This window comes from Martes martes, assembly GCF_963455335.1.
Source record: "Martes martes genome assembly, chromosome: 1".
Taxonomy (NCBI): domain Eukaryota; kingdom Metazoa; phylum Chordata; class Mammalia; order Carnivora; family Mustelidae; genus Martes; species Martes martes.
Genome location: NC_137888.1, coordinates 26978712 through 26991442, shown reverse-complemented (window position 1 = coordinate 26991442; position 12731 = coordinate 26978712). Strand labels below are relative to the sequence as shown.

The 12731-nt window shown below is 31.8% G+C and overlaps 1 protein-coding gene across 2 annotated transcripts in view; it reads left to right on the top strand.

Annotated features, from left to right (window-relative positions):
* Positions 1–12374, top strand: part of USP25 (ubiquitin specific peptidase 25) — a 129131-nt gene extending 116757 nt beyond the window's left edge. For both annotated transcript variants that reach the window (XM_080796427.1, XM_080796426.1), the window contains 6 exons: positions 477–655; positions 2767–2845; positions 5866–5945; positions 9880–10003; positions 11244–11439; positions 11765–12374. In XM_080796427.1, the coding sequence (XP_080652553.1) occupies positions 477–655; positions 2767–2845; positions 5866–5945; positions 9880–10003; positions 11244–11439; positions 11765–11937 (831 nt within the window). In that variant the 3' untranslated portion in view covers positions 11938–12374. The remainder of the gene's footprint in view (positions 1–476; positions 656–2766; positions 2846–5865; positions 5946–9879; positions 10004–11243; positions 11440–11764) is intronic.
* Positions 12375–12731: the final 357 nt, after the last annotated feature.

The window sequence follows — 12731 nt, the reverse complement described above, 5'->3', positions numbered from 1 at the left end:
CTCTTTTAAAAGGTAATTATAGTGGTATTATTATGCATATAAGAGCCAGCTTTTCTTTCAGATAACGGGTATTCTAGGAAGCTGTATTTCAACTCTAAAATACACATGAAACTGATACTAGAAAGCATAGGATAAGAGGTTTCTCAGTCTTAGGATACTTCTGAATAGACTGACAAGACTGAGAAGTTTTACGAAATTATTCACATAGTACGCTTAGGTCTGTTGTTTAGTTTACTACTTCTCTACATGAAAACAAAAAACACTATAGTGAAGGGATAAGGAAGTACACATATGGTCAGTTTTAGAAAATCCTTTTAAAGTATGGAATATGGGGCAGTATTTTTAGATGTACTACCTTGTTTGTAATACTTTAAAAGAAAAAAATGTATTTGAACAGAAGAATAATTAAAGCTGTAATATTGAAGGATTTTAATTATTATAATTAACCAAAATTGACATTTTGTTACATTTTCTAGGCAATTAAGTTGGAGTATTCAAGATTGGTTAAGTTGGCCCAAGAAGATACCCCACCAGAAACAGATTATCGTTTACATCATGTAGTGGTCTATTTTATCCAGAACCAAGCACCAAAGAAAATCATTGAGAAAACATTGCTAGAACAATTTGGAGATAGGAATTTGAGTTTTGATGAAAGGTAATTTAAAAATGTGAAGTAATGAACTCATATGCTCAAATTGTCTTTTTAAGATAGTTTTCTGTGCAGTTTTTTATTAATGTTTATTTTAACCTAGATGAAGACAGTAAATAGAGCACAAAACTTGACTTCACTTAATTTGTACAGTTGCTTTGTGATTTTCTTGGAGTTTGTAGTCATGACCTTTAAAAGTTTGAGCAATTATTTATTGTTTTAGTGTGTTGTAATTATTCACCAAGGTACTGAGCTAAGCAACATAAAGATGCACAGGAGAATATAATATAATCACTGCCCTTTGGGAACTCAGTATTTTAAAGAAATAAAGAATTTCTCAATCTCTGCACTATTGTATATTTGAGTCAGTTAATTCTTTATTGTGGGGGTACCCTATAACGTATAGGATATTTGGCACTGTTCCTGACCTCTACCTGCTAAATGCTGGTAGCACCTCCCACAAGCGGTGACAACCCAAAGTGTCTCCAGGTATGGCCAAATAATCCCTTGAGGAGCAAAATTACCTTGTTTGGGAATCACTAGAGAAAAGTATTTAATTGTATATGCAAATAAAATGGTTTAACACCCTCTGATATCAAGAGAAGTCTTAAAATGGTTAGATTACAGTTCATCTTTGAACAGTGTGGAGATTAGGGGCATTGACTCTCCGTGCAATCAAAAATCTACACATAAAGTGTATAATTTTTGACTCCCCCAGAACCTAACCGCTAATAACCTCCTGTTGACTGGAAGCCTCTGATAACGTAAAGTCGATAAATACATATTTTGTATATTATGTATATTATATACTGTATTCTTACAATAAAGTAAGCTGAAGAAAGGAAAATGTTACTGAAATCATAAGGAAAAACACAATACTGTAAAAAAAAAAAATCTGTGTGTAAGTGTACCCTCAAATGTTGTTTAAGGATCTACTGTATTTTGGTTTACCCAAAAATGTTTTCCCATAGAAATTTGTATAAAATCCCTAGAATTTTTTTTTTTTTAGTAATATTAGAAAATTAAAATATAATCTAGTTAGGATGAATTCCATTAAGGAAATTTAGGCCTTGGGTAAAGATCCAAGTATTGTATGTTATTTTTAGAATACAGAAACATTTATGTTATCTTGGAGTTCATTGTAGTCCATTTTAATCCTAAAATAAATGATTATCTTTTCATGAATATCTCAAAATTAAAAATATGTATAGCAGAGGAGAATATATGGAAAACAAAGCATTCAGGATTAAATTCCTGCTTTACCATGTGTCCGCTGTGAAATTTCAGATTAAGTGAAATAATACAAGTAAATGGCTTCAACAGTATTTGATAGACAATAAAGTGCTCAGTGACTGTTAGCTATTACTATTTTATTAGTAGTAGTGGGAGCATCACTTATTTTACGTATAACCCCACCACAAATCGCTCAGAAATACGACTGATTATGACTCTTTACTATTTGGGTTGTTGGTACACCATGTTCCAATGAATATGGAGAAAATATTGGTGGGGTAATCACACTGACTTTTCACTCTTTTGCAGTTTTTGTCCTGGGGACTGGAAATTGGTCAAATTGTTTGATAGTTTAATTTCTCTTATACTTGAAAGACAAAGTGAGATCCATGTGATAACTAAATATATTCTGCGGAGATTTCTTTAACAATGATTCTATGCTTAAGAATGTCTCTGTTATCTGAAATGATAGCCACATTTTGGATTCTTTTTTTGCTATTTATGAATAATGCCATTTGAAAGGGGAAAATGAGATTTAATGTTTCTTAGGCTTACTTAGATATACATCATAAAAAAATTTCATTTTTTACTTATGCAATACATATTAATAGAATGTAATTTAAATGCCATATGTAAATACAACATCATAAATTTGAGTTAGAATTATTGATGCTGTTTTCTTTATGTGTTTTGTAACTATCCAACATTGATCTAAAAACCATTTTCAACTAAGGTTATTTGGGAGTTGCTTCCTCAAAAAAGTGTTGCTTAGTGACAATGGATTTTATTTTCATATGTGTTGGGTAGTTTAGTTTTATGTCACATATTTTTCAGTTTTTATGAATTTTGCTTTTGATTTAGGAATGCATTTCTTTTATTTGAAGGTGTCACAACATAATGAAAGTTGCTCAAGCCAAGCTTGAAATGATAAAACCTGAAGAAGTAAATTTGGAAGAATATGAGGTAATGTGCCCTTTGAGAGGTTAAACTGTAGATTGAGGAATTCTGTAGTTCACTGATCTCCCTTTCATTTCAGCATAGCTGAGCACAGGAGACAATAAGGTATAGAGAGGGTAAAGTAACCGGCCCAGAATTTTCACAGCTAGCAAATTATAGCATGGTTAACACAGCCTGCATCCTTTTTTAAAAAATTTAACAGAACCTGCATTCTCAAATGAAGCCATGCTGTACTTTTTCCTTTCTTTGCCTCATTGGGTATTTTGGGGAGGAAGTTGCAAACTTGCCTTAATCGTTGTATGCCAATACATCTGTCACTATTGGACCCTGTTGTACATGTGAGAAAGAGAGCACGCATGAATGCTCATATCATGCTTATGGTAATTTTGCACACAAAATTCTCTTTGTGAACTTTGGCTTTAAAATTAGTATTTTTTTTTTAATTTATCAATTCAAACACCTAGTTTTCTTTCATACTTTTAAATTTAACTTTATACATTGTCTTTTTTTTTACCTTTTAAAAAACTTTTTTATTTGTTTATTTGTTAGAGCAAGCAAGAGCACAAGTAGGGGGAGAAGTAAGGGACTGGATCCCAACACCCTGGGATCATGACCCAAGCTGAAGGCAGACACTTAGCCATCTAAGCAGGTGTCCCAACACATTGTCTTTTAAAATTTATAAATCTGGCAAATTTTAAGACGATTTCATAGTGTTTTTGATTAATGTTTGGTCTATTTACAAACTTAATTATTCTAGATTCCCTTAAACAGTTATTGTAATTCACCACATTAACATATACAAAAAATATTCATTTTTGATGAAAATCCTTAGCTAACCTGGAATACAAGGTGCAACAACTTTAATCTCCTAAAGAGTGTCTCAAAAAACAGCAAAACTAGCAAATATATAGAATTAAGGGCATTGTAATCAGGAAAGATGGGGATGTCTGCAACCACTTTATTCAGAATTGTCCTGGAAATTCCAAGTGGGCAGCAAGTCAACAAAAATAAGCAAAAAGTAAACATTGGAGAAAAAGAAATAAAGTTATTGTTTGGAGATATTACACCTAGAAAATACAAACAAAATCTACAGATAAATTAACTGGAAATAATAAGAGAGTTTTGCAACATGTAAAACCTGCCAAACACCAGTTTTGTTCCATTAACCCAGCAGCAGATAATCAGAAAGTGAAATTTTAAAAAATGACATCATTTATAATAGCATCAAGAAGTGTGCAGTAACTAGAAATAAATCTAGCAAAAGATGGCATGACTTTAGGAACTGTTAACAGAAGACCTGAATAAATGGATATACATACTATGTTTGGACAACTTGGTATTGTAAAGATGCCATTTTACCCCAGAGTAGTTTATTGGTTCTGTGCAGTCGCTATCAAACGTCTAGCAAGTTGTCTGATGGAGGTTGATAAGCTGATTTCAAAGCCTTTATGGGGGGGTGCCTGGTTGGCTCAGTCAGCGGACGTGCAGCTCTTGATCTCGGGGTCATGAGTTTGAGCCCCACACTGGGTATAAAAATTACTTAAGTAAAACTTAAAAAAATTTATGAAATGCAAACATCTGAGTCTAGCTCAGACATTCTTGAAGAACAAGGTAGGAAAACTTATCTTAGAAATCAGGAGGTACCATTCTTGACCATTATACTTTAAAGGTAGGTAATTTAGAACAATATAGCAGAATGAAAAATCTGAGAATATATGCACAAATAAATGTACACATGATACATGCCAGAGATGACAAGCAAGTGGGTTCCTCGCTGTTTGTCCCCAAGATTCAAGTTATACGGTCTTGATTTTTAATTATGATTTGACTCTGCAGTCTCTCCCCAGGGTTGCTTCATCCGATTGGATTCAACGTATTTTTGTTCTGAGCAGTCCTCATATTCTAACTGCAGAACCATTAAATCTTACACGTATTTACATGACACGTTTTTGAATTCTTTGTGTCCTACATATCTTCGTCTTGCGCTGAGTCATCACTCACCAAACCTTGGCCCATAGACCAAATTTAGCCCACCACCAGTTTTTATAAAACAGTTTGATTGGAACACAGCTATTTGTTTACATATTACATATGTTTACAGCTATTTATTTTGTCACTACAACTCAGAGTTGAATAGTGGTGACAGAGACTGCATGGCCTGCAAAGCCTAAAACACTTCTTGGCTAGGTCTTCACAGAAAAAGCTTACTCACAACTTCTCAGGCAAGTCTAATGACAATAGAGTGGCAGTTTGAATACTTTTCCAGAAAAGCTAACTTTAATTATTCATTTAAATCCTGTATTGAATTTAGTTATGGTTTTCCTTGAAATAGTGTTTGTTTTTGTTTGTTTGTTTGTTTGTTTTTCTCTTAGTAAGTTAAAGAGAAGTCCTGATTTTGGTCAGTTCTGAATTGTTGAGTCCTATTACATGCGTAATGATTGGGTTTTTGGAGGGAAGGGCAGTTGAAATGTGCCATGCTTCTATTCTTTTTGCCATATCTCAGATGAATAAACTATTCAGCTACCATATTTAAAATAAAATTTAATATAAACTTGTTAAGATTAAAAGGTTAAATAAATTTATTATAACATTTTTCTTTTGGTTCCCTAACATTTTTCATCATATAATAGTCTTTAGTATTCATTCTGTTAGAGTAGTAACTTCATTTACCTCCCACATCTAGTGTGATGTACATCTATAATAATAATAATATACCATTATACAAACGAATTTTTGAGAGATAGAAAACATGATAGATTATCTTGCATTTGTATTTCTGCTATAGTGAATCATTATTTAATTCCTCATTAATTTCTAATAATTTTTACATTTATTATTATACTAATGAAGTAATCTTATGTATCAAAATTGAAAGTCTTGATTTAGGTCTAGTTTACCTTAATTTTGAATTCTTTGATACTGTTAATTTGAATTGTTGTGGGAACAATGCATTACTTTATGAACAGTTTTCATTGTGGTTTTAATATCCTACTCTGCATTCTTTTAAAATTTTTTTCACCTAACAGGAGTGGCATCAGGATTATAGGAAATTCAGGGAAACAACAATGTATCTCATAACTGGGCTAGAGAATTTTCAAAAAGAAAGGTAAGGCATAGTGGTCAGATATTATTTTTGTACTTAATTCTATTTGGATATAACCTCATCTATAGAAATATTTTATTTACAATACATATTTTTGATAAACTTTTAATATTATGTTTTAAATTTACAGAGAAGTTGTGTAGTTAATACAGAGAGTTCTTCTATACCCTATATATTTTCCATTTTCAATTAAATCTGTAAGGTTGGCATTAGTCTTTTTATTAGCTCTTAAATACTATAGTTGAAATTTAGGATGCAATAGGATTAGATTGAAGCCTGGAACTTTTCTGGGGACCAAAGAAGCTTGTGGCCCAGCACTAGGAATTCTTTGTATTCCCTGACATTTGCCTTCAGTCTCCAGCTGTTTCATATTCTTTCTGAGTCTAATCTTGACTTCAGAGCAGAAATAGTGTTTCTAATCTTTTCGTCCAAACTTGCAGTTACTGTAAAAATATCACTGTAGAGAATTGATCAACTGGTCTTCTGAGTATTGTTTTTTTTTTTTTTTAAAGATTTTATTTATTTATTTGACAGACAGAGATCACAAGTAGGCAGAGAGGCAGGCAGAGAGAGAGGGGGAAGCAGGCTCCCTGCAGAGCAGAGAGCCAGATGCGGGGCTCGATCCCAGGACCCTGGGAATCATGACCTGAGCCGAAGGCAGAGGCTTTAACCCACTGAGCCACCCAGGCGCCCCAAGTCTTCTGAGTATTGTGGCTGCAAACACATTTTAGATAATTTTTCATTTAAATTACAAATGATTTTAAAAGAATTTCTACTTATTAAACTATATTATTATTTACTTTTAAAGGTTATTAAGAAAAGATGCATATTGACTTATTTACCTACACATTATTCACTAGTTTGCATTTACATGTTGTTCACGTATTTCTTAATTCATTCTTTAATATGAATGTACTTGACTAGTGATTTTTTTTTTAGAAAGTGCTATATTTTAAATATTCTCTAACAGTGCATTCAAGTAAAAGGGTTGTTGAATTCCTTTTCTTGTTTTGTAGGAAGTATAGGAAACCTCCGCTGAGATGTTAATGCAATTTTGCTTTTAAATGACACCGCAGGCTATTCTAGAGCTGTGCTGGCCATCCTCATTGCCACCAGCCACATGTGACAGTTTAAATTTAATGAAGAACTTTAAAACTAAAAGTTCAGTTTCTCAGTCACAGCAGCCACATTTTGAATGTTTGGCTCCGGTATTGGCCAGCATGGACACAGCACTCCCTGTAGAAAGTTCTGTCAGACCGTGCTGCTGTGTTTGTGGGACAGTGCACAGTGCCATCCCTTGTACACTTACCAAATTTTAGAAGTTTCCCAGAATTAAAAAATAGTGTTAATACTTGAACACAAATTATTAATGTCCTAGTCCTTGTGTAATTTATTTATTTTAATTTAAATTGCGTTAACACAGTGCAATATTGGCTTCTAGAATAGAATTCAGCGATTCATTGCTTATATACGACACCCAGTGCTCATCACAAATACTGTGTAATTTATAAGATAATTCACTTTGGTTACTGAAATAGAAAAGTATTTTGATCAGTAGCTCCATTTTATGAGTTATTTTATTTTGGTCAGAGTTTTATTTCTTTAAAAGAAGTATTCAGGTTCACTTTAGGATATCTAAATTTAATATTTCTGAGAAAAATAGTAGTGTGATCTTATAATTGAACAGAGTATCTAAGATCAATAAGGCATTTCCATTTTATAAAGAAACTTTGTTTACTTACACATGTCTCCATAGAGATGCAATAACATTTTCAAGGTCACACAATTAACTAGGGAGAGAAAAATTGAAATAGAGATCTCTATTCTTGTAAAATTTAATGAAGTCAGGTAAGTACAAGAAGTATTTCTTTTTCTCACTCAATAAGAATTAAAAAGGTGAAACTGTCACTTTCTTGCTCTTTGCATTAACTTCTGTATTAGCTTTTCTTAGCTAACATTTGTTAAAGGATTTTGAGATATAACTTTGAAAGTGTGTTTTAATTTCATAATTTGCTTATTCTCAAATATATACTTATTCAGAAAGTAAATATTCTGGGATGGCAAATGTTACTGAATTGGAAAATTCAATTAGAAAATTAGTAATGGTAACAAATAGTATTTATGGACTATCATAAAACGAAATGTTAATTTTACATTTTAAATATGGCAGTTACCACTGCTAGCAGGTTAGAAAGTTTCTGTCTTTGTTTTAAATATAAAAATATAGCACTTGAGAGCCTTGAATGGAATACTGATTGACAGTCCATTGTCAAGTCTGAGAGTAGTGAAATGAAATCATGTTTTTAGGAACCATAATTTTATAATAGTATAAATGAGGATAAAGAGAATCAATGGGCTACATGGTCTTGTTTTACCTTTAAAAAATGAGGGTGTTGTACCTGGACTGCTGAGTCTTACTCTGACTTGTCTGAAGATATGTTTGTAGGCACTTTAGAGGTTGTTGATAAAATATGGGAATTGTGTACCTCAGTGAAAATTGGAACAAGGTCGTCGTTTTAGAGCTGTTCTTAGGTGACTCAGATCTTGAAGGCCAAATACAAATGTCTCCCTGAATGACATTCATGACATTTGGAATAGGAACTTAATGGCTATAAAAGAAAGGTAGATGTGCCTGCAGACACCTTAATTTAGTGGTGCAAAACATCCAATATTACTATCACTCCCTTTTTTTTTCCTTTCATAAGTAAAACAAAAAGTCTTTAGCTGAGGTTATGTTTATAGTATTTCAAAATAAAATGCCATATTTGTAAGTTTTCTCAAAAACGAATTCCTGGGAGAAGCCTTTTCAAAAAACTATGTGAAATAACTTATTTTTTATGAAATAGTTTCAGGTATGTAACTTGAGTTGTCATTACTTTCATTTCTACATTTAACATTTGAAGTATAGAATTGATTTATATTTGAGCACATGAGTAAAACTTTGTGTAACCTAGAGTTTTAAAAGTATTTCTTTATACTATTTCACCTTTTAGGATGTTATATTTTTCTGAATTAATCCATAAGAAGGTATGTTATGATTAGAAAAACTCACACAAAGGAGGCAACTTATGTTGTTCATATTTCAGTTATACAAATATATAGCTGTATTTATTTCTTACAGCATATTAAGAGAGGATAATTATTTTAGAGGCAAATAGAATACTCAAAACATTTTTACCTCCTTTTTTAAAACTTAGTTTGAACTTCATAACTTCTAGGCTTACATTAATGTAACATACTAATGTTACTTACATTGAACATAAAAGACCTGTCAGCTTTTATGTTAGTATGCTTTTTTATTGTTTGTGTTCCGCTAGAGTTTTCAGATTTAGAAGGATTCTTTTCCCTTTCTACTTCCACTGGGTCTCCTTTGGATATTCTCCCCTCTACCAATTACATTTTTTTTTTATGGTGAGAACTGTGCCCAGACATAGAAAAAAACCTGACTGGTCACTGAATGAAACAAATGATGTTTGTGATAAAAAAAACAACAAAACAACAAAACAACAAAAAAACCTAGAGTAACCTGATCCTTCCTTCAAACACAAATGACATTATGTTGTTAAAAAATTAGATTCTAGGCTTTCATTCAGTCTTAATTTTGACTGTAAATGGAAGATTTGAGGTGAACAGTTTCCATAGAAGACTGGAACTGTCTAAATTCAACAATTATGGGCTTTTCCTTCCCAGTCTTTTCTTAATTCCTAGTTCCATTTTTTGGTTTTGGTTTTGGTTTTTTTTTTTTTTTTTTTTTTTTAGTTTATGACATAACTGTATAACTGGTTTCATATGTGGCTGTTGCTAAAAGGGTGCTCTCAGGCTTACAGTGCATCTGTATAATCAAAACAAATGTATACTTAAAATATTTTACAACTGTAGCTGACTTTTTTTTACAAAGATGTAATATTAATGCTATGTGTTTCTTTTAATTTTTAAGTTATATAGATTCCCTGCTGTTCCTTATCTGTGCTTATCAGAATAACAAGGAACTCTTGTCCAAAGGCCCAAACAGAGGACATGATGAAGAATTGATATCACATTATAGAAGAGAATGTTTACTAGTAAGTTGAATATACATAGGTCATGTTTGCTTGCTCATTTTGTCTTACATTGAACACATTTTCCGGACTCATGTGTAAGTGATTGACTATAAATTCTGATGGGGAAAGCATCATGATGAGGTCTATAATCTGGGTATAATCCTTTAAGATTATGAGATTATGAGAATGCACCCAATTCTTAATTGTCCCTTCTCTATTGATCCTAAATATTGCAAGTGATAAACCAGAAATGTTCTTAAAGTGGGATCAAAATAATTACATTTTTATATTTAAATTTCTTCATTCCTTTTTTTGGGGAGAGAAGAGGTGCTTCACAGAGCGTGAGGAATCATTATTATTCCAGAAAAATAATAGATTTTTTTGAGTTTTTCTAAATCGTATGTTTGGTATATATAATGTCAAAAGATGATTGTAATACAGTATCCTTTTTTCTCACCTAGTCATTGGTAGTTTTTTTTCTCAAATATTTTTATTATCCATGTGTAGAAATACTGCCATTGTTTTATAAACTTTAAAAAAAGTTTTTAACAGGTGTGTTTTTTGTTTTGTTTTGTTTTGTTGTTTTTTTGCACTAGATTACTTTCTAGATGTCTGGAGTACTTTGTTATTATTTCTGTAGTTAGTTAATATGTATAAAATCAAAAATTCCATCTTTATACATTTTATCTGATTGAATTTCATTCTTAACTATTAACATCACTCTGTTATATATTTTGAGCACCTAAGTTATGATTTTTTCCTATACAGAATACACACACATGCACAAAAGTATTCAAGAATGTATGATTTTTAAACCAATATAAGTTACATGTTTTAAGTGTACTTTAAACATCTTTAAGTAGGTGTGCTGAAATGTTTTCTTTATTGTAAACTACTAATTGTAGTCTGCAGTATGTTTTTAAAATTTTTGAATGAGAATATTAGGAGGTTGTGATCTTAACTATTTTTCTCTCAGCTGCTTTTATTGCATTTGAGTTTTTTAAAACTCGAAGTGTTAGTGGTTTGTATCCATGGAGGATAGTTCTTTAATTGGCCAGTTTCAAAAGGTTTTTGTTTTTGTTATAATTATGTGCACAGCTTTTTCTAGGAGACTTCTTGCTAGAGTAGATTGAAATTGTTTTTCCCGATTGCTGTTTGTTCTTGTAAACATACTTACTGTGTTGTTTTTGGTGTTAACACAAGTATTTTTATTTAATTAAAGAAAAGAAACAAAACTTTTTCTTTTCCTCATTGCATTAAGAAATTAAATGAGCAAGCAGCAGAACTATTTGAATCTGGAGAGGATCGAGAAGTAAACAATGGTCTGATTATCATGAATGAGTTTATTGTCCCATTTTTGCCCTTGTTATTGGTGGATGAAATGGAAGAGAAAGATATACTTGCCGTGGAAGACATGAGAAATCGTTGGTGTTCCTATCTTGGACAAGAAATGGAGTGTAAGTTTAACCACCACTACTGGTGGACACCTCAGTTATTGGATTAAGCACAGTTAGAATTAGATGTTATTTATTTTTATCACTTTTTATATTCTGTAATATTTTTACATTGACATCATTACTACTTTTTTTTTCTTATTTACAAACCAAGTTGTATACATTGCCTTGCCATTTATACTTAATACTTCTCTCCACCAAATGGTAATCATTTTGCATATTTTGAAATGAAACATCAGTTGACCACTCTAAATTAATAAATCATGTTAAAGATGATAATTTCTTTCCCTCTCTATCTTTATCTACATCTAATTGTTTGTATTTACAGCAAACCTCCAAGAGAAGCTGACAGATTTTCTACCAAAACTGCTTGATTGTTCTACTGAGATTAAAGGTTTCCATGAGCCACCGAAGTTACCTTCATATTCCACACATGAACTCTGTGAGCGGTTTGCCCGAATCATGTTGTCCCTCAGTCGAACTCCTGCTGACGGAAGATAAACTGCACACACTTTCCCTAAACACACTGTATAAACTTTTTTTAGTTCTTAACCCTTGCCTTCCTGTCACAGGGTTTGCTTGTTGCTGCTATAGTTTTTAACTTTTTTATTTTAATAACTGCAAAAGACAAAATGACTATACAGACTTTAGCCAGACTGCAAACAATAAAGTTGAGAATCGCATGGCGCTCAGACTTTGTTTTAAACCAGAACTGATGTATAATTACAAATCTGATTGATTTCATTATGGCGAAACCATGCTTTTGCCACCTTTCTGTTACAGTATTACTTTGCTTTTATCTTTTCTTTATCTACAGCTTTCCATTCAGTCTGGATCCTTCCACGACTACAGCCATTTAAGTGTTCAGCACTGTGTACGATACATAATACTTGGTAGCTTGTAAATGAAATTAAAGAATAAAGTTTTATTTATGGCTACCTATGTGTTTGTAAGCAGGTATATTGTATATTAGTGGATCATTTTAGTTATATATAAGTGAATTTTGTCTGGGGATTGTGTAAGATTGGATGAATAGATGAATAGATTAATACAAACTTTTAATTTTTCTCTGTTAGCACGTTGGAAATTTACTATTTGACACTTAAATATATCTATATTTTTGACTAAGTTGTTAAACTTAGTATGGCACCTAAACCTGTTTTGAATTCAAATCAGGTTTTCACTGAAGTGAATGGCTGATATTTAAGTCAACCACACTGAAACTTTTAACTTTTTCTTAGATTAACCTTTTATTTTTTTATGTATTTACAAATAATATAGCAAGGTGATTATTT